The sequence below is a fragment of the Eleutherodactylus coqui genome, chromosome 11 (genome assembly GCF_035609145.1).
Source record: "Eleutherodactylus coqui strain aEleCoq1 chromosome 11, aEleCoq1.hap1, whole genome shotgun sequence".
Lineage (NCBI taxonomy): Eukaryota > Metazoa > Chordata > Amphibia > Anura > Eleutherodactylidae > Eleutherodactylus > Eleutherodactylus coqui.
This window is the reverse complement of record NC_089847.1, coordinates 113,444,665-113,468,651: the sequence shown is the minus strand read 5'-3', so window position 1 is coordinate 113,468,651 and position 23,987 is coordinate 113,444,665. Positions and strand designations below refer to the sequence as shown.

Genomic DNA, 23,987 nt, shown 5'->3' with positions numbered 1-23,987 from the left:
TCTACATAATAGCTACACGTACATTACACATATTCGGGCTCACTCTCATTAGTGCTTCTGTTATCCTGCTTTTCGGTGGGCAGCATCCCCCGGCCAAATGGATCAACCAAACAGACCCCAATGACTATAACGGGGTCTGTTTGGTGTCAGTCCGTCATTTTACAGGATGTAGTAGTGCTGCACGCTGCACTATTTTGTCCTGGTTTCTTTTAGTGAATTTAGTAGTGGAGGCTCCAAATTGAACCTCCAACATTGATGTAAAGTGACCCAAAGGGCTTCTTCACACGGGTGTACGAGTACAATGCTGCGAGCCTCCTGCAGCGTTGTACTCATTACAGCCCATAATCAATGCCGGCAGAGGACGTGTACGGGCCGCGATTAGGACTGCGCATGCCAGCGAATCACACGTCACGGACATGCGCAGTGTGACTTTTTATTTTTTATTCCCCACTTAGTTCAGAGCGGGGATGCATATGGAAACACTGACCTACACAATGCATGCGTACGGACAGCGTATCACATGCAGCCTATACAAGGGCTGCGTTTGACATGCAGAGAAATAGAGCATGCTGCCGTTTATTTCTCGTGTGTATGGAAACGCAGGAGTGCATGGAAGAATGAAATAGTCCATTGACTTTCATTGCCTCCATTCACTGCGTATTACACTCATTGATTAGTAGGGTCTTCCTGCTCCCTGCCGACACTGCATGCCGTGATTTGCGCTTGCAAATCTTATGTAGTGAGGGCCCCCCTCCCAGCTAGGGGGCCAGATCACAATTGTGACCCCTAGTGGTACACCTCGGTTCAGACCAAGAAGAAGACATCTTCATGTTGGGAACTATCAGAATTGAATGCTATATGGACAATGCTGATTGTGTAAATCCATATATTGGGGATCCTTCTCTGCATTGTCTTTCCCTTTCCATGAGATCTACTGGATCCAATGTGGAGCCCAAGGATGTAATTGGAGCCACATGATGATTTTACCTTCTTCTTTCTCTTCGGTGACGAGATCAGCTACGATGTCATCTACGTTGTCGGGGACTATATTGCATTGTTCTCCCTGTAAGACATAAGATGTAATTAATGGACTGTATAACGTGAGCTGCCGCTCCAATTAGTGATCAGTTTGGTACTAATGAGCGCTGGAGTTTTCGGTGTGATAAGCTTCAGTAATACTCCTTGTACATTAATCAAACAGCACTGAGACGCGTCGCACAATGGAGCCGGGCGTTAATTCACGCTGCTCAACCTCAAGGAGCCTCATACGTTGTTCAGCTGATTATCTACATACAGTAATGTAAAAAAGATTATTAAACCCTTTAATACATTCTGTATATTAGTATATCGTGATGTTCCTGGACAGAAGATTTACTGAGCCTCCCAGCTAAGGTTGCCACCCGACCGGTAAATCACCGGCCTGGCCGGTATTTTTATCGCCCAGGCCGGTGCCGGTATTTTTATCGCCCAGGCCGGTGCCGGTATTTTTATCGCCCAGGCCGGTGCCGGTATTTTTATTTTACCGGCCCTATTACAGGCCGGTATTTTTGTCGGGCCCCGGGGACTGCAGCAGGCTGCGACAAAATACCGGCCTGTATAGTCTGCAGGGATCATGCAGGGGGCTGGGGCAGCGTCATTCAGCAGTCTATGCTGATGAATATGTATATATATTATGTGATATACCCTGTTTGGTGTATATATGTGTATATGCTAGGTGGCATACCCTGTGTTGTGTACATATATATAAATACACTATGTGCTTTACCCTGCTTTGTGTATATATATAATTAGGTGATGTACCTTGCGTTGAAGAAATTGCAACCAATCACAGCGCAGCTTGTATTTTATCTCAGCAGTACAAGAAATACCAACCAATCACAGCGCAGCTTGTATTTTATCTCAGCAGTACAAGAAATACCAACCAATCACAGTACAGCTTGTATTTTACCTCAGTAGTAAAAGAAAGAGCAACCAATCACAGCACAGCTTTCATTTAACCTCAGCAGTACAAGAAATAGCAACCAATCACAGCATAGCTTGTATTTTACCTCAGCAGTACAAGAATTAACATTGAATCACAGCACAGTTTGCATTTTACCTCAGTAGTATACAAAATGGCAACCAATCACAGCGCATCCTGCATTTTACCTCAGCAGTACAAGAAATAGCAACCAATCACAGCGCAGCTTTCATTTTACCTCAGCAGTATACGAAATGGCAACCAATGACAGCACATCCTGCATTTTACCTCAGCAGTGAGTCTGGTGGTGTCATGGACGGTGGACTCGTGTTGTTGTGATGATGCTGAGAGTCTGACATTGGCGAGGGAGGGGGCTGCTTGCTGCCTGGGGAGTCTGGGAGTGTGGAACACACAGTGGGACACCCAAAAGAGCCTGAACCCTGGCTGGCTGCAGACAGTCAATATGGCGAGGGAGGGAGGGGGCTGCTGGGAGTCTGGACTAGGATGAGGAGAGCTAAGACATTTGAGGAACCATAAGGCTCATCACTTTGTAAGACCACCGAGGGCCAGATATAAGGTAGAGCCCTTAGTATATATGTATATATACACACAATGCAGGGTATACCGCCTTTTATATATATATATATACACACACACATACAACACATGGTATTACATATATACATACACACACATATATATATACACACACATGGTATACCTCATATATATATATATATATATATGTATACACATACATCACATGGTATATCACACATATATAATATAGGTGATATACCGTGCGTTTTGTATATGTGTATATATATGTAGGGTATTTCCCCTAATATACATAAATATATATGCACCACACAGGATATTTCGCCTGGTGTATATATCTATCTATCTATACATATGATACATATATATATATATAGGGTTTATCACGCAGTATATATACACACACACACATATACACACACAATGCAAACTATACACAGCGCATGGTATATCACTTAGTATGTATATAAATGCACAACGCAGGGTATATTACCTAATATATATATATCTATAATATCAACTCACTTCAAGAACTGAGTTGATCATATTGGAATTACACTTAGCGTCTACACTGAGACACCAGCTGTATACGGGGTCTCATGCTATAGGTCCACATGCGTGACCATAGCTGAGGGCTCATCCTCTCTCACGTGCGTCTGAGTCCCGTACATGTTTGTTTGTTGCCGGGTGTTGAGGTCCAATACAACACATAAGGACTTTCGCCCCAGTTGTCCAGCCCTGGTGTGTATGGTTTTTGTAGTCATTTTTTTCCAATAAAGATTAATATTAATGAGTCTAGTCTGCTTTGATTGTTACCCAGACTGCTCTGCACTCTGTGAAATAGTATGTATATATATATATATATATATATACACACACAGAACACAGGGTATATCACCTATTATACATACATAAAATAGGTGATATACCTTGTGTTTTGTATATATACAGGTATACTAGATGATACACCCTGCGTCATATAAATATAAGGTAATATACCCTGCGTGGTAAATGTATATATATTATGTGATATACCCTGTTTGGTGTATATATGTGTATATGCTAGGTGGTATACCCTGTGTTGTGTACATATATATAAATACACTATGTGCTTTACCCTGCTTTGTGTATATATATATAATTAGGTGATGTACCTTGCGTTGAAGAAATTGCAACCAATCACAGCGCAGCTTGTATTTTATCTCAGCAGTACAAGAAATACCAACCAATCACAGTACAGCTTGTAATTTACCTCAGTAGTAAAAGAAAAAGCAACCAATCACAGCACAGCTTTCATTTAACCTCAGCAGTACAAGAAATAGCAACCAATCACAGCATAGCATTCATTTAACCTCAGCAGTATAAGAAATAGTAACCAATCACAGCGCAGCTTTCATTTTACCTCAGCAGTACAAGAAATAGCAACCAATCACAGCGCAGCTTTCATTTAACCTCAGCAGTACAAGAAATAGCAACCAATCACAGCGCAGCTTTCATTTAACCTCAGCAGTACAAGAAATAGCAACTAATCACAGCACAGCTCATATTTTACCTCAGCAGTATATGAAATAGCAACCAATCACAGCGCATCTTGCATTTTACCTCATCAGTGAAAGAAATAGCAACTAATCACAGCACAGCTCATATTTTACCACAGCAGTACAAGAAATAGCAACCAATCACAGCGCAGCTCATATTTTACCTCAGCAGTACAAGAAATAGCAACCAATCACAGCGCAGCTTTCATTTAACCTCAGCAGTATAAGAAATGGCAACCAATCACAGCGCATCTTGCATTTTACCTCAGCAGTACAAGAAATAGCAACCAATCACAGCGCAGCTTATATTTTACCTCAGCAGTATAAGAAATGACAACCAATCACAGCGCAGCTTATATTTTACCTCAGCAGTATAAGAAATGACAACCAATCACAGCGCAGATTTCATTTTACCTCAGCAGTGTAAGAAATAGCAACCAATCAGCCAGCTCCCCGCTGTCCTTGGCATTCTTGTACAAGCCCTCTAACAAGCCCTCTTATGTATATGTTGGTTTGTGTCGTACACAGATGCACAGTTTGTGTATCTCATGGATTCTGCGTGATATTTCGTGGTACCTACCTTCCTGGCAATCCTCTCTATCACCACTCTAGCGACGGGGATGATGGGCCCTCCCTCCGGGTCGTAGAACGGGCTCTGCGGGTGGTCGAGGCTGGTCAGCGGGCGGATCTTATCTTGTGGTATGGTTGGCTTGTTGGGTGACTAGATAGAAGCAGAAGATGGCAGATATATATATCAGTGAGCGTCACGGGACAGGACGACCTCATCGGACATCATACATAACCGCTAGTAGATGTGACCTCATCGGACATCATACATTACCGCTAGTAGATGTGACCTCATCGGACATCATACATAACCGCTAGTAGATGTGACCTCATCGGACATCATACATAACCGCTAGTAGATGTGACCTCATCGGACATCATACATAACCGCTAGTAGATGTGACCTCATCGGACATCATACATAACCGCTAGTAGATGTGACCTCATCGGACATCATACATAACCGCTAGTAGATGTGACCTCATCTGACATCATACATAACCGCTAGTAGATGTGACCTCATCTGACATCATACATAACCGCTAGTAGATGTGACCTCATCGGACATCATACATAACCGCTAGTAGATGTGACCTCATCGGACATCATACATAACCGCTAGTAGATGTGACCTCATCGGACATCATACATAACCGCTAGTAGATGTGACCTCATCGGACATCATACATAACCGCTAGTAGATGTGACCTCATCTGACATCATACATAACCGCTAGTAGATGTGACCTCATCGGACATCATACATAACCGCTAGTAGATGTGACCTCATCGGACATCATACATAACCGCTAGTAGATGTGACCTCATCGGACATCATACATAACCACTAGTAGATGTGACCTCATTGGATATCATACATAACCGCTAGTAGATGTGACCTCATCGGACATCATACATAACCGCTAGTAGATGTGACCTCATCGGACCTCATACATAACCGCTAGTAGATGTGACCTCATAGGACATCATACATAACCGCTAGTAGATGTGACCTCATCTGACATCATACATAACCGCTAGTAGATGTGATCTCATCTGACATCATACATAACCGCTAGTAGATGTGACCTCATCTGACATCATACATAACCACTAGTAGATGTGACCTCATTGGATATCATACATAACCGCTAGTAGATGTGACCTCATCTGACATCATACATAACCGCTAGTAGATGTGACCTCATCGGACATCATACATAACCGCTAGTAGATGTGACCTCATCGGACATCATACATAACCGCTAGTAGATGTGACCTCATAGGACATCATACATAACCGCTAGTAGATGTGACCTCATCGGACATCATACATAACCGCTAGTAGATGTGACCTCATTGGATATCATACATAACCGCTAGTAGATTTGACCTCATCGGACATCATACATAACCGCTAGTAGATGTGACCTCATCGGACATCATACATAACCGCTAGTAGATGTGACCTCATCGGACATCATACATAACCGCTAGCAAAAAGGTAAACATCACGTCCGCTGTAAAGTATGTCGTCCCCCCGGCTGGGCGGGGCTTATAGTGGGCGGGGCATTCTGCGGTACCTACTGTTGGTGCCCCCTTTGTCCGTACGGTCTGCAGTCCTGTAGCCATACAGTCCGGGTCGGGCTAATATTCGGCCAATGGGTTCCTTCACGTTCGTTTTTTCCCGCACATATTTTGAGAAAAAAAGGCGACATTCTCTATTTTCGGGCGCAATTGCACACCGGAGGCCCCGCCTGCATAGAATCGCGCCATAACTGAGTGTATTACCACGGCTAATCGATTCCACTAAGGCCTACTAGGTCAACTGACCAGCCAATCGAGTCAGCTGACTGGCCAACAAGTCACTTACCCCACCTACTAAACAGGCTGTGCCACCTACTCAAACCTGGCGCTGCCAGGACCGCACCCATGTTAGCGGTCGCAGCAGTGCCATAAAGTGGTGTGGTGAAAGAGCCCACGATCATGCGCCCTGCACAGCGCACATACGCCTCGTGAGGCCGTCCTTAGTAATACACCGCAAGTGCACGTATGGGTAAGGACAAATGGCAAAGACCCGTCTATAAGGGCTGATGCACATCGGCATGTGCGCACGCATAATTTGGCTTAACCCCTTAGTGACGGAGCTTTTTTGCTTTTTCCTACTCCCTTTTAAAAAATTGTAGCTCCTTAATTTATCCGTCCACATCGCTGTATGAGGGCTTGTTGTTTTTTGCGGGTTGTATTTTTCAATGGCACTATTTATTGTACCATATAATTTACTGAAAAACTTTTTAAAAATTCTTAGCGGAGAGAAATGGAAAAAAACCCGACATTCCACCATTTTTCGGTGCGTCCTGTTTCTACAGCACACAAACTGCAACAAAAACGACCTGATATTTTTATTCTATGGGTCGGTACGATTGCTACGATACCAAACTTATATAGTATTGTTTTTGCTGTAGTACTTGTATTTTTTTTTTAAGATATTTAATTTTTTTCAATTATTTTCTGCGGTCATTTTGTGCGCGCGATAACTTTTTTATTTTTCCGCAGTTGAGCGAGGGCTCATTTTTTGCGGGATGTCCTGTAGTTTACGATAGTATCAATTTGGAATTCATATGACTTTTTGATCGCTTTTTATTGCATTTTTTCTGGGAGACAGGGTAACTAAAAAAGTGTATTTCTGGCGTTCTTTATTTTTTTTTTCAGACGACGTTCACCATGCAGGAAAAATAATGCACTGCTTTGATAGATCGGACTTTTACGGACGCGGTGATATCAAAAACCTATTTTTATTTTATGATTTAGATTTTTTAATAATGGATATGGCAAAAGGGGGGTGATTTAAACTTTTAGAATTTTTTTTTTTTTTAACAATTAAAAAAACTTTATTGATTATTTTTTTTACATTACTTTAAAGTCCCCCTGGGGGACTTTAACATGCAATGCTTTGATCGCTCCTGCAGTATGACGTAATGCTATAGCATTACATCACACTGCTTTTTTTACAGGCAGTCTTTCAAGCCACCCTGTGTGGATGGCTTAATAGGCAGTCTGCTAATGCAACCCTGGGGCCATTCATTAGGCTGCCATGACACCTGCACGGCTCCCCTGATCTCACCGCAGGGGGGCCGTGCGGGACCCCCAAACAGCGTTCGGGGCATTTAAAGGGTTAATAGCCGCGATCGGCCGAACGGCTGAGCGCAGCTATTGCCCGCGGGTGTCAGCTGTAATAAACAGCTGATGCCCGCGCTGTATGGAGGGAGATAGCGCCGCTACCTCCCTCCATACACGTCCTGCAACAGCAGGATGTAGTTTTACGATAGGGCTGTCACTAAGGGGTTAATAGCCATTTAAATCAGTGATTTCCCTGCAAATGAAATGAGTGGTGGCTGCGCAAATGTGCACGTGCGCAAAAAAGACTCCACTGTGCAAATACATTGCGCAGCAGCGAGCGTTTCTGTGCGTCCGCAGGAGCCCTAACAAAGAAATGTAACGCAACCATCAATACTGCATCCACACAGAAGGATATCATTCAGAAATCATACGAATGAGCGAAACTGAACTATATTCATTCATTTTAAGGCCTTATTCACACGAGCGTTTTTACACGGCCGCGATAATAAAAAAAAACGTGACCATCAGAAGCGTCGGATTCCAATGTATTCATTCAGATAGCCGATTCTTATTAGCCACGTAAAAACGTCCGTCCAGTGAAGGTAGGATATCGGCGGCCGATGTTTTGACGCAGCAGATAGGTCTTGCCCTATGTTTCGGCCGAGATCAGCTGGTGGCTCCCATAGGCTTCTATGGATGCTGCACGCAAAGGGAGGGGGAGGGAGTTTAGTAGTGGCTAGCGCTGCTTCAACATGTCAATAGAAGTCATCCTGAGCATTTATGTTGGTCAGCCTAATTCTGGGCTGCTCTGTATATACGTCGCACCCAGCCGCTTCAATGGGCAAGAAAACGTGAGATTTAGCCGCGACTTATTCACAGTTTTTTCTCGCTCTTGCGCTTTCTAGCTGCGATTCATGCTATGTAAGGTATTTGCTGCGGAACCCAGAGAGGGACGCCAGCTCAGAATTCAAATCTGGCTGTGTGCAGCCGGCCTTAGAGAAGAAGAAATCATGTTTCCTCCCTGCACAGTGTATAGAAGACAGCATAGCAGCAGACTCCGACGACTAGCTCAGAGAGAACAGAAAATAAATGAGCGATACAGCCTGTAGAGAGCAAAATGTCATATACAAGTCATATAATGGCCAGATATAGCGTCATACCTCATGTACACACATGGTAGCTTATGCTGAAAGGTCATCTGAAAGTACTTTAACTCTTTAACTGAACTGATTTATTGTAACTATCCATTACAAATAGCAAGAAATACGTGTACAAAAGACATGCATTTTTTTCTAACATGATTAAGGAAGGCTGATCATGCAGCTTTGTCATAATTAACCTTTGTAATGTTTTACTTAGAGAGAAGTATCACACATGCTGTAGACTTTGAATTGTTGTCTTTGTTGGGGATGCTACACTATACAAGCTCTCGCATTGGAACAATAAAACAGAAGAGATTGGAAACATCACTTGAGACTTACCTGATTGATACCTGCTGAGAATCACCTAAATTAAGTGATTACTTTAACAGGCCCTAGGCACGTGCTTAGTTTGCCTTATGGTAAAAACAGAATTCTAATGCATGGGGGACCTGGGAAGGGGTTTCTCCAGCCGATATACGGCGTCTCTCTCTGCAGGGGGAGGAGGCTGGAAGAGCCGGGAGCAGTGCACTGAGCTCCCACCTCCTCTCCGCCCCTCACCACTATTTGCAATGGGAGGGGGCGGGACATAGCGGAGCTAAGTTCCCGGGTGTAGCTCCACCCCCTCCCATTGCAACTAGTGGCAAGGGGCGGAGAGGGGGTGGAGATACTGCAACGCCCATGGACAGGCGGCCTAAGTCAATTTCCACGGTGGGAGCAAAGTTTCTACATCTTATGGCTCCTTGAAACTGACATATTTGCATGCCAAAATTGCGTGTGCAATACGGCGATAATAGAAGCCATTTATTTCAATTGGTAAATTCACATTTGTTTGTTTTTTTTTCTCACACGCACAAAAAAAAATGGGGGGTCAGAAATGCTATCTTTTCTCCTTAGGGAGAGCACCTAGACGGCAAGTGAGGAGACTCAAAAGGCCATGCATGCTCCTCTGGGTAATATGCAAATAAGGTGCTCTCCCTAAGGAAAAAAGATAGCGTTTCTGCCCCCCATCCCAGGCCTCTCACTAGCAAAGCCAGACTCCTACTGTACACTGATGAAGGGCAAAAACCCTGAAACAGCTGTATGTACATGGAGTCTGACTTTGCTTCTAATTCCCAGTCATTGTTACAAGGCTTGTATAAAAAGTCTGACATTGAGTTGAAGAAATGCTGCCTTCCAATAGGTGGCGCTGTGGAGGTATTATTCCATCTCCTTTATTTGCAAAAAAAAATAGAACATGCTCTGTTTTGTTCACATTTGTGCAAGAAAGTGATCCATAGAAGTCTATGGGCAGTTTGCGAATGTGCACATAATACGCAAGGGCGTGCGCTGACAACAGCTCAAAATCATGGGGTAAAGAACACATTTGGACCTCTTTAGCATAAATAGCCTTTTAAATCAGCGTGGGGAGGTGTTCCAGCGTACAGTAAAATGTGCAGACATGCGCCCAAATCAACCTTGTCCATTTTCTGCAGGTATAAAGTTCATCGTTGGCTCGTTCACTAATCGCTCATTCAGTCCTTCCCATTCACTTACAGCGAGCGTGAAAGGCTAAATGATTCTCAATGTTTTCTCAGTAAACGAGCCAACGATGTATCTGCTGTATAAACAGACGAGCGAATGAACCAGCGGTGACATCATCTGCTCGTTCATACGACAAATCGTCTTACTGCAGCTGCCAGCGGTCACTTGAATTCACCCATTCCCTATGATGTAATGAATCCTCGGGATAGTTCAGCTTGTTAGAAACGGTAATGATAAGATTGGCCACTAGGTGGCAGAATCATCACACAGGACATCACATAAGATTGTCTACAGGAGCCCCAAAATCCATGACTACAGCGCAGTAGAGAAAAAAAACGTAAACGGTAAATCATGGCGAGACAGTAACCGATGATTTTCTGGCCGCACATATAAGTCCTTAACAAGCAGCTTAAAGTCCTGTACTTTATAGTGTTACAAAGCCGCCATCTCCATGGGGATCAGACCGGTCATTCGCAGCGCGGGACGTTGCACATTGCAGGTTCGCTGTCACCGGTTTACCAGCGACTAGTTAAGAAAACGTTTCCGATTTTTGGTGTTTCGAGAGGAAAGAGTGCGAACTTCTCTTCTCATCTTCAAGCCTAAAAAATGAGTTCATTCCAGGCGAAGGTTTTGCGCAGGAGGACGGAGCGCGGCTCATATTGTGCATTGATTTTAATTTGTAATCCCGGCTTTTACATAGAACAGAAAATCAATGGTATATTCTCAATTTATGTTGTGTTTTACGCAGAGTCCTCGGTTTGTACAAGTGAAATGAAACTTCAGACTAGAGATTTTACATCTGCAGTACTATATGGACCCCATCATGGGTGGCAGACGGACCGCAGCGGCGCCCCGGGCTCAAGACGCCGTGAAGACGAAAATAATGTAAATTGATTACGGAATTCTGTGTTGTTGATGTCTTTTTATGCCGTTACAGCGTACGGACACGGAGATCCAAGGTGCATATGCTTTTCACATGGACGGAGTTACGCCGCAGGACGCACCAAATCTGCAGCTGCATAACTGCACACCAAAATCTACAGGTCTACAGGCGCATTTGTGGCTGCAAAATCTGCATGCCGAATGCGCAGGACATAGACCCATTGATTTCAATGGCTTGCTTTACACATATTTTTTTTTTTTCGTGCGCATTTCAAGCAAGGGAGAAAAAACGTACCATGCTCCGTTTGCCGGAAATTGCGCACTGAACAGTGTTATTTTGTGTGGCTAAGCAAAAACACCCGGGCCAATCAAGTCGGCTAACTAACCTACCAAGTCAGCTACTAAGTAGGCTGCCCCGCATACTCAAAAATGGCGTAGTCGGGACTACACCAATGTAAGTGGTCCAAGCAGTGCAAAAATGTACAGTAAAATTCGTAGATACGGGAACTATAGCCCGTGCTTGCGTGCTTTGCACAGCACATATACGTCTCGCGACAGTGAGCGTATATGCACTTACGCCGCGTGCAGCTGCCCTTCGCGAGGCTTCAGACGTACATATCTGCCCGTGCATTGCACAGAGAATAGAACTAACTGTTATCAATGGATTCATTCTCACGGTCCTTTTTTGTACGTGTATTTTGCCTGCGTGAAAAAAAAACGCAATATGCTCTATTTTTGTGTGCGTTTGCGCACCTAAGACACCATGGGAATCCGGATCCCTTCATTGGATTCATTGATTCAGTTCATTGTGCAATTTTGCAGGGGAAATCAATGACATTGGGGAGTAATTAGGCTGCATAGCCTTCTCAATCAGGGCACAGGTGTGTACCGGCTGATGTGAATGATCCCCGGCAGAACAAACAGAACATAAAAAATGCGCTAAAACCTGCAAAGTGCAAACAATCATGCTACCACAGGTGTGTTAAACTCTGCAGGTAACCTGTGGACTTACCGCGGCTAGCATAGCATCGTGCGGTCTATTCCGTCCCATGTGAAAAATCTCTAACTCTGTCCTCACACGGGTGTTTGCGCACGCAGAGAAATGCAATACACAGAAAATACGAATGACTATGGGTGTGAATTCCTATTGCCAGTTAACGCAGGAAGCGCAGCTCTGGAGCACAAACTGCTGCTGTAGCATGTGAAATATTAGGTGTATGTTTCACAATCATATCATCTATTTATCTAGTGTATATACTGCTTAGATTAAATCCTGCTAGTGACCGCTCTTAAGCCTCGCTGCGTTGCTTTGTACATTAATGGTTCCGTTTAAGTCTTTTTTGAAGAAAATATTGATTTATGATAATTCTCCCAATACTTCACCCAGAAATATTGGATCTACTCATATTTAATCTACATCACCACAGTTTAAAGGGATTGTCTGATGTGGACTGCTTTTTGCTTCATATGTGCCTTGACGACCAAATTATTGGGGTAGTTTCAGATGTGCGCTGCAACCTCCATTCGGAGTTTCCGGCACCGATCTGGCACAAAATACTGGAAGAAAAAACATTGCATGCAGCACTTTTTCACCGACTAAAATCCAGGCAGCCGTGCAGAAAGCGAACGGACTCCATTATAGTCAATAGGGTCCATTGAGCGGTGTTGGAGCTGTTTGGCCTCGGGTATACCCCTCTACTGCTCTCCATAAGGAGCAGGAAATCCGAACCCCCGAGGCTGGTATGAAACCACCCCTGTGTACAAGACAAACTACTCAACAAGCTAACAAAATCTGAAATAAGCTAAATTGTACCCCAAGATTTCCCAAATCATAAACACATACATGCATGACTACATGGGTTCTGAATAGAGATGAGCGAGCATACTCGCTAAGGGCAATTGCTCGAGCGAGCATTGCCCTTAGCGAGTACCTGCCCGCTCGAGAGACAAGGTTCGAGTGCTGGCGCGGGGGAGCGGTGAGTAGCGGCAGTCAGCAGAGGGTAGCGGGGGGGGGGGGGGGACAGAGGGAGAGAGAGATCTCCCCTCCGTTCCTCCCCGCTCTCCCCCGCAGCTCCTCGCCCTCTGCCGACACCCGAACCTTTTCTCTCGAGCGGGCAGGTACTCACTAAGGGCAATGCTCACTCGAGCAATTGCCCTTAGCGAGTATGCTCGCTCATCACTAGTTCTGAAACATCCCTATAGTTTTTAGGGTTCAAGTATCAGGACTGTCCTATAGAAATTAGCACACAGTAGAGTTGTGTGCCTTTAGCCTGTATGTTAGCGCGCAAAGTCCCTCCAAACCTGTACTGAGGAGCTATAGGCACTGCGCATGCTGCCGTATGGTACCTCCATAGGGAATATTACGGAAATGTAGTATCTATCTGTACTTCTGCGATGTGACATGCCACAAAAATTTCCATAAGCCTTTGTATGTGGTATAGTAAGGCCCCATAGACCGATTTGGAGCTCGCATGGACTGGCAGTACTCCAATGTGCATGAGTCCTCATATTGTAAAAGCCTTCTGTGCGCTATAAAAGTTTTGGCAGTATCCATGTTTAGAGCAAAGAAACAAAGAGAACTCCTGTTTCCTTGATCAACAAACAAAAGTTTCCCTGCCACATATGGCACATGAGATGCTGGTTGGAGACCATTGCCCTGGACCACTGAGAATAGAGGTTTTCACCACTTTGACTCACACGGCAGAGGATATGACTGTACCTTGCTGATTCTAATCTCTAAGGTCTTTCACAAAGACAGAATTTTGAGCTACCGTATGTGCATTCTGAGATTCTCAGATCACATTAACGAAAAAGAAAAGGTAAGACAGTGCTCAAATCAATATGTCTTTGAAATTCAAAGCAATTGCAGGAGCTCGTATTCCCAGGCAAGAAAATTAAAGGTACATCCTGTACAGTATATGGTGTTTTGCCTGCGAGGAATCATATTTGAATGCTTAAACTTTCCAAAAAGTTAAGTTAGGATTTTTTACTACTTTGCTGGCTTCAATGTAAAAAAGAGTTTTTTTTTTCTATGTAATGAAATTGAGGTTAAAGGCTCAGCCTCTGGTTTGTATTTCCATTTACAGTAGTTCCCTAATATTCTTCAAATTAGTGGTATAAAAAAGTCACCATCTACTTCTTGTTGAGCCACAGGCATTATGGCCAACAGTCCTGGGGTTAACTACGGTAGTAGCAAGTGCAGAACGGGGCTCTTAGGATGTTTATGGCCCTTTAAGATGGGTGGTCCTGAGTGACCCAGTTTTTTGCTATGGGAAGGGCTATGGAGGTGGTTTATAATCCGGGTTCATGCTCGGGGGGAAGAGGGGCACCGTCTTTTGTCAGAGGAGTTTCCTCCCACCCCTTTTTAGGTTAATTTTGTTATTTTTTCTATTTGTTGACACAACAGGCTGGGTATCCTTGTAGGATAAATTTAAGTTAGCACACGCCCACCCTCATGGGTGCTTCATTGGTTTTTTCGGTAAGGTAACTGGCTGGTTAACATAAAATATATTTTTATGCAAGGATATTCAATAAATGCTCAACGGCATCCCATCTGTAACAAAGCACAAAAATACAATTTGTATGATGGTTTTCTCATATGCGGCAGTAGGAACTTTTAAGCCCCTTGGGAATCAAGTGCAACCGCACTCTCAGCAACCTTTATAGCAACACCCCTGGTATAAGAAAGCCAGATGGACACTAAAAAAAACTTCACCTTTATCAGTCACCTTTCCTTTAACTGTATCTTCCAATACTAAAATACCCCGAGGCTAGGAAAACAAGACTAAACAATACATAACCATAGGAATAAGACCAAACTGACAAGAACCAACTAGAACAAAGTGCTAGGACCTAAACAAGGAACACTGGATTTAAATGCACATTATTACTGCTATCACCAGCAACCACACTGCGAAAGCCAGGTTATCTGATCTACACTAATGGATCAACTGTGGGAAAAGTTGCATAATTGTCTCAAAACCAGGTTAGAAGGCAGGAGATGATGGTCCAGCAGGAGAGTTCTGAAAGGTGTCCCCATTTATGGTAGAGTATTGATTGCATACAAACCACGGTCAGTTAAAACTAATCTATTTCATATTCCTATCACTTGCAGATAACAGAAATCTGCCGCTTACTTTATGGCAATGAACTCGGGTACTAAAGAAAACTCTACTTCATGACACTAAATCACAATCAAGACTAATTGACTCAATATATTGGCTTACATTTTGCTCCAAAATGGCCAAATAAATACATTTAATTTAGATAAAAGGGACGGTTGTTTCTATCATTGATTGTTTCAATTAAAAAAAATAAAAAAATTAGAAAATGTGTTTTTTTCAGTTCAAGCCACTCATGTAGTAAATTAGGCATATTGGGTATTCAAACTATTGCATCAAATGACTGGATGGGACTATATTTTACAAGCTGCTTTATGTTCTTTTACTAATGAAAAAAAATCTACCGAAATATAATTTTTCACGTTTTTTTATATTCTGATTGTATATTTTGTTTATTGCATTTTCCTCAAATGATTAAGCGGGAAACCCTTTGTGCTTCAGCTGTTACACACAGCAATTTCAGAGATTTGCTTTCTGACAAACACTTAAGCCAGCTTCACATGAACGTATTTACACATGCAATGTGGAGTGCATAGAACCCATTGATTTCAATAGGTTTGTTCACATATGCGTACTTCGCATTCATATTTTGGGCTGCGCATAAAAAGATTGTGTCACATCCGCCGGGCGCACCTCACCACAGCACGGACGCAAGGTGATATTCACACAGAATGTAAAAGTATTCACCAAAACAATGCTGGACAGTGAACACAACTCCAGGAACCAAAGATGGAAAAAACCTGTAGCTAACCTAACAGGGAAGTGAGGAGCCCCTGCCTACAAGCAGAGTCATTGTCCTGATAAGGACAGCCCCGGTGTCTTCTTCTAGGCCCTGGATATCCCTTGCAGGAACCCCTGGAGAGCACAACATGCATTAACCCTTGTCCTGCATGGTAACAGGGTGACAGGGCAGACCCTGTGTCGTGGCCACCATGCCACGATGCCATCGAGACTGACAAGCCATGAAAGATAGAGCCTACTCAATCTTTTTTGTGCATTTGTGCACCAAAGGTCCACATTAAAGTAAATGAAGGGTGCGTAAATGGTCATGCAATACGGAAGGACTGCAAAGGTATTGTTCCATCTTCCCATTTGCATATTTCCTACAGTAACACGGATGAACCTATAAATCTCCTCACACACCTTCTAGATGCTCTTCTTGAGAAGAAATGTCACCCTTCCTGACCCACGTCTATAGGCCTCTCACTAGCCAAGCCAGAAACCTACTGCACACTGACGAGGAGCAAAAACCCCTAAACAGCTGTCTGTGGATGGTTATTCTGGCTTTGGCTCACAATTCCCAGTCATTGTTAAAAGGCTGGTTTTAAAAGTCTGACATTGACTTGCAGGAATGCTGCCATCCAATAGGTGGTGTGGTAGAGGTATAGTTCTATTTTTCCATTTCTGCTGGAGCTATTTCAATGGGTGTGTTTGTTTGCCTTGTTCATAGCACAAAAAAAGTTGCGCTCAAACATGCGCAATTACACTGACGTGAATCTGCTATTAGATGTAAAAGACATTGCTTCCATGGGAAAAAGTATTCTGGACATGCTCTGTTCAGGGGTCACTGTTCAGAGAGTGGAAGGAGATGAGCTATGACCATCACCTACTGTCAATGGTGCGATCCTACCTTCAGTTTTATAGTACACAAGTTGTGTTACTTTTCACTGTAGCGTGGTCTGTAATTTCAGAAATGTTTTAATATACTACAGATAGTAACAAACAATAGGGCAAATTTTTTTGTTAAGCATTTCTGGAATTTTCTCTCGACCTTGTACATTTGGCACTACGAATGAATACTATTTACTATGCAAAGCAATGCATGTATTGTGCTTGTGGAAATACTGAGGATAAAAGATAAAGACATTTTAGTGCAGATGCTATGTTAGTTGGTTCATCTTTCTTGAATTAAGGTTACTTCCGCCTCCTCCACTGAAATACTTCAAAACATTCCTCCATTCCTATCCCTCACTAGAGTCTCCTCCTCTGCAAAATTCTACCTTAATTTATTGTCCCAACCTATCCAGTATCAATTAAAAGGGACTAATATGAATCATCTTGTTACGACAGCATATATGGATCCGCTGTGCCTTAGACCTGATTTGGCTTAGGACTAATCCAGGGGCTGGACCTGGAGTTCCTAGGTTAGAAGCCTTCAGCCTTGCCAATTGGGATCTAGTATTTGCTGCAGGGACCCCAGACCATTACCCGAGAAATAAACTGAGTTAGGAGGCAGCTGGTGCAACTGGGTCAGAACTTCCTTAATGATACCCATTTCGGGGTCTGGGTGTAGACAGAGACGTGGTTGTGGAGCAGAACCAAAGACAGGATGTGTGGGATTCTTGAAGAAGGGTCTCCGTGGCATAGTACCAGAGGATGCAGACAGAGATGTCATGGAACAGAAGTGTAGTCAACACAGGCGGAATTCTTGCACACAGATCTGTGGTGACCCGGAGGGTCCACTCAGGACTCGAGGCCCATGCAGAGGAGCTGGGAGGGTAAAGCTGTTTCAGTTGTCTCAGTGGCACTCACCAGTCTCCTTCCCTGAGGGCTACACACGACCTCGGCCCGAGTACCACTAGGCCTCTTCCGGACACTCTTAGGATAGGGATGGCCAATAAATATTTGGTAGTATTGTAGGTTGTCACGCTTGACGCCACCGTTCCCTTTTCACCGGAATAAGACTTCAGCAGTAATAAGCACACATTGTGTAATAATTAAGTACCTCAGTTCCTGGGAACCGTCAGGGCCTGGTCAAACTTTACTGAAGGTGACTGGAATACTTTACAACGATACACCGATGCGGGCAACACAAAGAAAAAAGGTCGGTGAGGAACTCAGGATGATGCTGGCCCTACAGTACTTGATACTTGAATGGGACCACTCCTGGAAGGGAATATACTCAGGATGACACCGGCCTGATAGTCCTTGTTATCTGTTCGGGACCGCTCCTGGAAGGGGAAAGGGATAGACTCTCCACAGATACACTCTAGACACAATATCTCTGTACAGTGATCAAGTTCTTCTGTCGCTCACTCTCTCTCTTGCTCTCTTTCTCTCTTCTCCTCAGTGGTCCCTGGCATAGCAGGCTTCAGGGAACCGCTCCTCTTCCTCCATTATTCAACATGGAAGTTGATGGTACCCTCATGTGGCTGGCACTCGACTCAAAAACCAAGACCAGGTCAGAACGGAACCCCACTCTCTGATGGACTCTCTGATGGATCTCTCACTCTTGCTCAATCTTTTAGACTCACTCTTGCAGTCCGACTACCACACCCAAATCACTTATACTTATAATCTCAAGCATATCACATGACAAGACATGAATTGTTACATTTGCAGACATATCCCAGTCTCATGCAGACATTAACTCTTCATTTGCTGCAGCTGTGCAAGACACATAACAAATAACTAGACAGTTTCTGCACAGTGCATCTACACAAGACATTACATGCATGACATTTATGGAGAGGCCAGGAATATATGTTCTGGGCCACTACAGAGAGATCAGGCCTTGGGTCAGAGTAGGCAGCAGACAAGGAAAGTGCAGTTCAATAAAAAGCCGAAGTCAAGGAGTGGGGAAGACAGCAAGCTAAGTCAAACAAGCACAGGTTAAAACCAGGGGAGCAGACAAAACTGATACAACAGCTTTACACCCCAAGAGAGTAATTGTTCTGGCACTTTTAGGTTGGAGGAGTGAGACCTATCAGGATTGGCGGGATACCGGAAAGCTGGGTGCCCACACTGGCCTTTTAAGAGGCAGGCCATACACGTGCATGCACCCTTTGGAGTCTGGTGATAAATGGTGCGTATACTGTATCATATTTTATTTTAAATCGGATGTCTCTCTAGAACAACTGCTCTCCATATGCCATTTTGAGGGACTCAAAGCAGATAACTCAGGAAATGGAATGCAAGCTGCTTGGAACAGCTTTTGTATGAGAGAGCCTGAACCATTAAAATATTACATAGAATGGTAGAGTTGGAAGGGATCTCCGGGGTCATCGGGTCCAACCCCCTGCTCAGTGCCAGGATTCACTAAATCATCTCAGACAGATGTCTGTCCAGTCTTTGTTTGAAGACTTCCATTGAAGGAAAACTCACTACCTCTTGTGGCAACTTGTTCCACTCATTCATCACCCTCACTGTCAGAAAGTTTTCTCTAATATCTAATCTGTGTCTCCTCCCTTTCAGTTTCATCCCATTGCTTCTAGTTTTTCCTTGAGCAAATGAGAATAGGGCTGATCCCTCTGCACTGTGACAGCACTTCAGATATTTGTAGATGGCTATTAAGGCCTCTCTCACACGGGTACTCTTTACGCTGCGCTAATCACAGTATAACGCTCCCCCTGAAATCAATGGGGCCTCGCAGACATGCACTTGATCGTTCCTCATAGGACATGATTTGCAGACTGCTCACCATCTTGGTAACTATTTTCTAAACTTGCTCCAGTCTGTCTATGTCTTTTTTAAATCCGGGTGCCCAGAACTGGACACAGTATTCCAGATTAGGTCTGACTAAGAAAGAGTAGAGGCGGATAATTACATCACGTGATCTAGACTCTACGCTTCTCTTAATACATCCCACAATTGTGTTTGCCTTTTTGCTGCTGCATCACATTGTTGACTCATGTTCACTCTATGATCTATTGGTATACCCAAGTCTTTTCCACATGTGCTGCTGCTTAGGTCAATTTCTTCCATTCTGTATGTGCTTTTTTCATTTTTCTTGCCCAGTTGTAGGGCTTTGTATTTCTCCTTGTTAAATACCATTCTGTTAGTCTTCGCCCACTGTTCAAGCTTGTCTAGATCTTTTTGAATACTCTCTCTCTTCTCTAGTGTTAGCTATCCCCCCTAGCTTTGTGTCGTCGGCAAATTTGATCAGCTTCCCCTCAATTCCCTTGTCTGATTTAGGCCCAGGACAGAGCCTTGTGGTGCCCCACTTGATACATTCTTCCACGTGGATGTGCAGCCATTTATGACCACTCTTTGAGTACGATCACTCAGCCAGTTGTGTATCCACCTAACGCTTGCCTTGTCAATCCCATATTTAGTCATTTTTTCAATAAGTATGGTATGTGATACTTTGTCAAATGCTTTACTAAAGTCAAGATATACTATATCCACTACATTTCCCTGATCAACCCAGTCGGTGATTCTGTCATAGAAGGAAATTAGATTCGTCTGGCATGACTTGTTTGTTACAAACCCATGCTGGCTCTGGTTAATTACTCCATTCCCATCCAAGTGCTTGCATACATGCTGTTTAATAATAATTTGTCACGTTCATTTGGTTTCAATTTAAAAAGGTTGTCCAGTTTACAAAACCCATTTTCATACATCATATTGAGGAATTTTGAGTTAATAGAGGGCGTAAGGGTGGGGGGTGTTGGGAAGGGGAGGGGGTGAGTCCCATGTTTAGGATCTATTGACCAGAGTGGAGAGCAGTTGCAAAGAGAGCCTCTTGCTTTGGAGGTCTTGTCCTGCATTAGGGCGCCTACCCACTGTCGTTGCCGATTTTCGTGCGTGAAAAACGCAGCGGTTTTGGCTCGTTTTCCGCGCGTTTTTCGCGCTTTTTTCGTTAATTTCCATTGACATTCATGGGTGCATTAAGAGAAAAATAAGGACACATATGCAACTGACAGTTCCTATGTGAAAAATTGCAACGGACCGAAAAAAAACCCGCAAATGGACAAGAACACATTCTATACTAATTGCTCTTCAGAAAAAACCCAAAACGCAATTTAGCATCGCAGGAAAAAAAATCGCCAGTGGGTAGGCGCCCTTACTCTGACAACTCAGTGATATGAATGAGCACTGTGTAATACTTAAAGTGACCTTCCAGGCCTGGATAACCAAAGATGACTGAACCACTTCTCTGGCTACCTGATGCATATCGTGCATAGTATAAATAGGTAATCTAAGATGCTACGTGCTGATATGACTGGCCGGCACGGGTTAATCAAAACAGTTCCAGTGACTAATGATGCATACTAATGTACAGTGTGCATTAGATAGTCAGAGAAGCCGGTGCGCCCATCTTTGTATGTCCAGTCTCGGGGGCCGCTTTAATTCCCTATGTGGTGACGCTGCAGGGAAACTAATCAATGCCATATCTGCTCACAGATTAAAGTACAAGGTATCCCCCAGAAATGATCTGTAATCATCTTATTATCTTATAAAGAATAGAGATTGCCCAAAGCAGAGAACCCCTTTAAAGCGGGTTTGTATTAATAAGACCCCTCTAAATTCTATAAAATATCTCAAGCTTGTACGCTTCACTAGAATAAGTTCATTTTTCATTGGAAAAAGCAGAAATCTAATAAAGAACACCATAAAATGTTTTTGAACACGATCTGCGGCCTATATCGTGTTATCTAACATACTGTACATTTCTCACATCTACGCCTTTATTGCTCCTCTGGAAATATCTGTTTACGGCCCCCCACTAATATATGCTTTAGAAGTAATGCTCGACTTAATGTGGATGGAAATCAGCGGCACAGAGCTGGACCTTCTTAAATAATTCTCCTTTCATGTAACAGTCTAAATGGTAATGTTGCCGCAATCACAAGATTAGTATTACGATGAGATATCTAAACGCTGTCTGACAACCTATTTACTAATGAATCAGAATTCTATGTCTGTCTTCTATCTGAGAACCACTTGAGTTTAACCAGATATGCTGCAATAAATCCATCTGTATCTGCGGGGATGACCAAAACCTATTACTCGGGGTGCACATTAAATGTTGATGTGATGACTGGAAAAGTATAGAGTAAAAAAGCATCTACAAAAGCTTAAAAAGAATCTGTTATGTCCTCATGTCAAAGAGGCCTGCTGTATGGCTATGCAGTCACAGCCCCACTGACACTATTGACGCTCTTCTTCCTCCACAGCCCCGGTTCCTCATACAAACTATCTCTAGATTCACCTCCCGACGCTTTAAATGTTGACGAGTCTGACCTCATAAATTGATACCGAGCAGTGGAGACCACCGACTTGACTAATTCAAGTGCCAAGAACCAAATTGAATGATAGTCCATATGGGGGAGCAGAGGATGAGTTGGGAGAAAAGGAGATCGGCAATAGTGTCAACAGGGCCATGGCGACAAAGGCTATGCAACTGGCCCTGGTGGCATGAGAACGTGAGAGGATATCAAAAGATCACTACGATTTCAGCATTCCCATCTGTTGTCCCTGAACCATAAGAATGCAACATTTCAGTCTTTATCGAGCATGACTTAGTGATTACCAGCACCGGTCTTGGGGTGACGTAACAACATCAGCCCCAGACCACGTGATGTGGCGGCGAGTGCATGCGCAGTACCATTTAGCATTGGATAACAAGGGATTAACATCTTCGTTTGGTTTGAGCTTTGATAGGCTGGCTAAACTGTCTATTAGTCCAGTCAGCCTATGAGTTTCTCCGTGAGGGTATTTGAATTGGCTGCTTTTTGCAAGGGGTGCTGGTTATGCTTTCAGTGTTCTGCCCAGCCCTCACTGCTTTGGTGCCAAATTTCTCTGTTTCACATGCTTAGTTCTCTGTGGCTTCGTGTTTCATGGTCAGTGTCGCCCATTACGTTTCTCTTGGACTCAGGACTCGGCTTCTCTCCTGCAGCAGGGTCGCCGTTTTTGGTGTGGGTGCTCTCCTTGTGTAGCTGGTCTGGTTTGGGTGGTTTAGGCGGTACCAAGTCACTATTACTACAGTCCCTTAACAAAGTCTGTTCTAGTCATCGATGTCAGACCTTAGATATCTCGTTAGAGATTGTTACCTGGTCTGACATAACTCTGTGCTTAGTTCCGGAATGAATCGTCCTTAGTTGTACTAACAAGTGAAATAATATGTGACAAATGATAATAGTCTATTGAAAGATATGAGAAGATGAGTCCAGGTGTCCAAAATACTTCTCTGCATATGAGAAGATGAGTCCAAAAGTCCAACATACCTCCCTGGATTGTCCCTAGAAAACTTGAGTTCTAAAGATATGAACTACAGATTTAGAACCAATTCACATGTCAAGAAGGTGTTCTTAGGCAATGCACGCATATAGCAGTATGCGCCATTACTCCTGGATAGTTGTATGGAGAATGGTAGAGGTGAAAAAGACCTGGAATCAATACCAGAATGCTCTTTTTCTCAAAAACAAAAATTGGAAAAAGCATACAAAACGGCAACTTTTTTATTTAAACATGAAAATACCTCATAAGTGACCCCGTTGTCAGTGCCTGCATCCCATGGGATTAAATCCTGGATGACTCTTTGGACCCATCCACATTCTTTGGTACAGAGATCCTCGGCAGAGAGTCCAACATTCCAGTCTGGGCTTGGACCCAACATGGCCAAGAAAGACATCAGATGTCGAGTTCTGTCCACTGAGAACTCAGCAGATGGAGCAGCTCTCCTGTCCAAAAACAAAAACAAGTCAAAATGAAGAGCAACGATAAAATAAATCATATTCACACATTTTAGTATGTTACTGAATAGTTATGTATACGTAAAGTTTTGGTTTCTGTGCCCTTTGTATACAGTAGATAGGTGACTAGAAAACACTTCTGTTCTTTAGCTTAAGTTGTAA

At 43.5% G+C, this 23,987-nt stretch overlaps 1 protein-coding gene across 3 annotated transcripts in view; it reads right to left on the bottom strand.

The window, feature by feature from the left end:
* Positions 1-23,987, bottom strand: part of SPON1 (spondin 1) — a 535,993-nt gene that overhangs the window by 205,256 nt on the left and 306,750 nt on the right. For 2 of the 3 annotated variants that reach the window (XM_066583268.1, XM_066583266.1), the window contains exon 8: positions 23,612-23,813. In XM_066583268.1, the coding sequence (XP_066439365.1) occupies positions 23,612-23,813 (202 nt within the window). Of the gene's footprint in view, positions 1-987; positions 1,064-4,636; positions 4,778-23,611; positions 23,814-23,987 lie in introns of all 3 variants that reach the window. The other variant, XM_066583267.1, reaches the window with a different exon arrangement.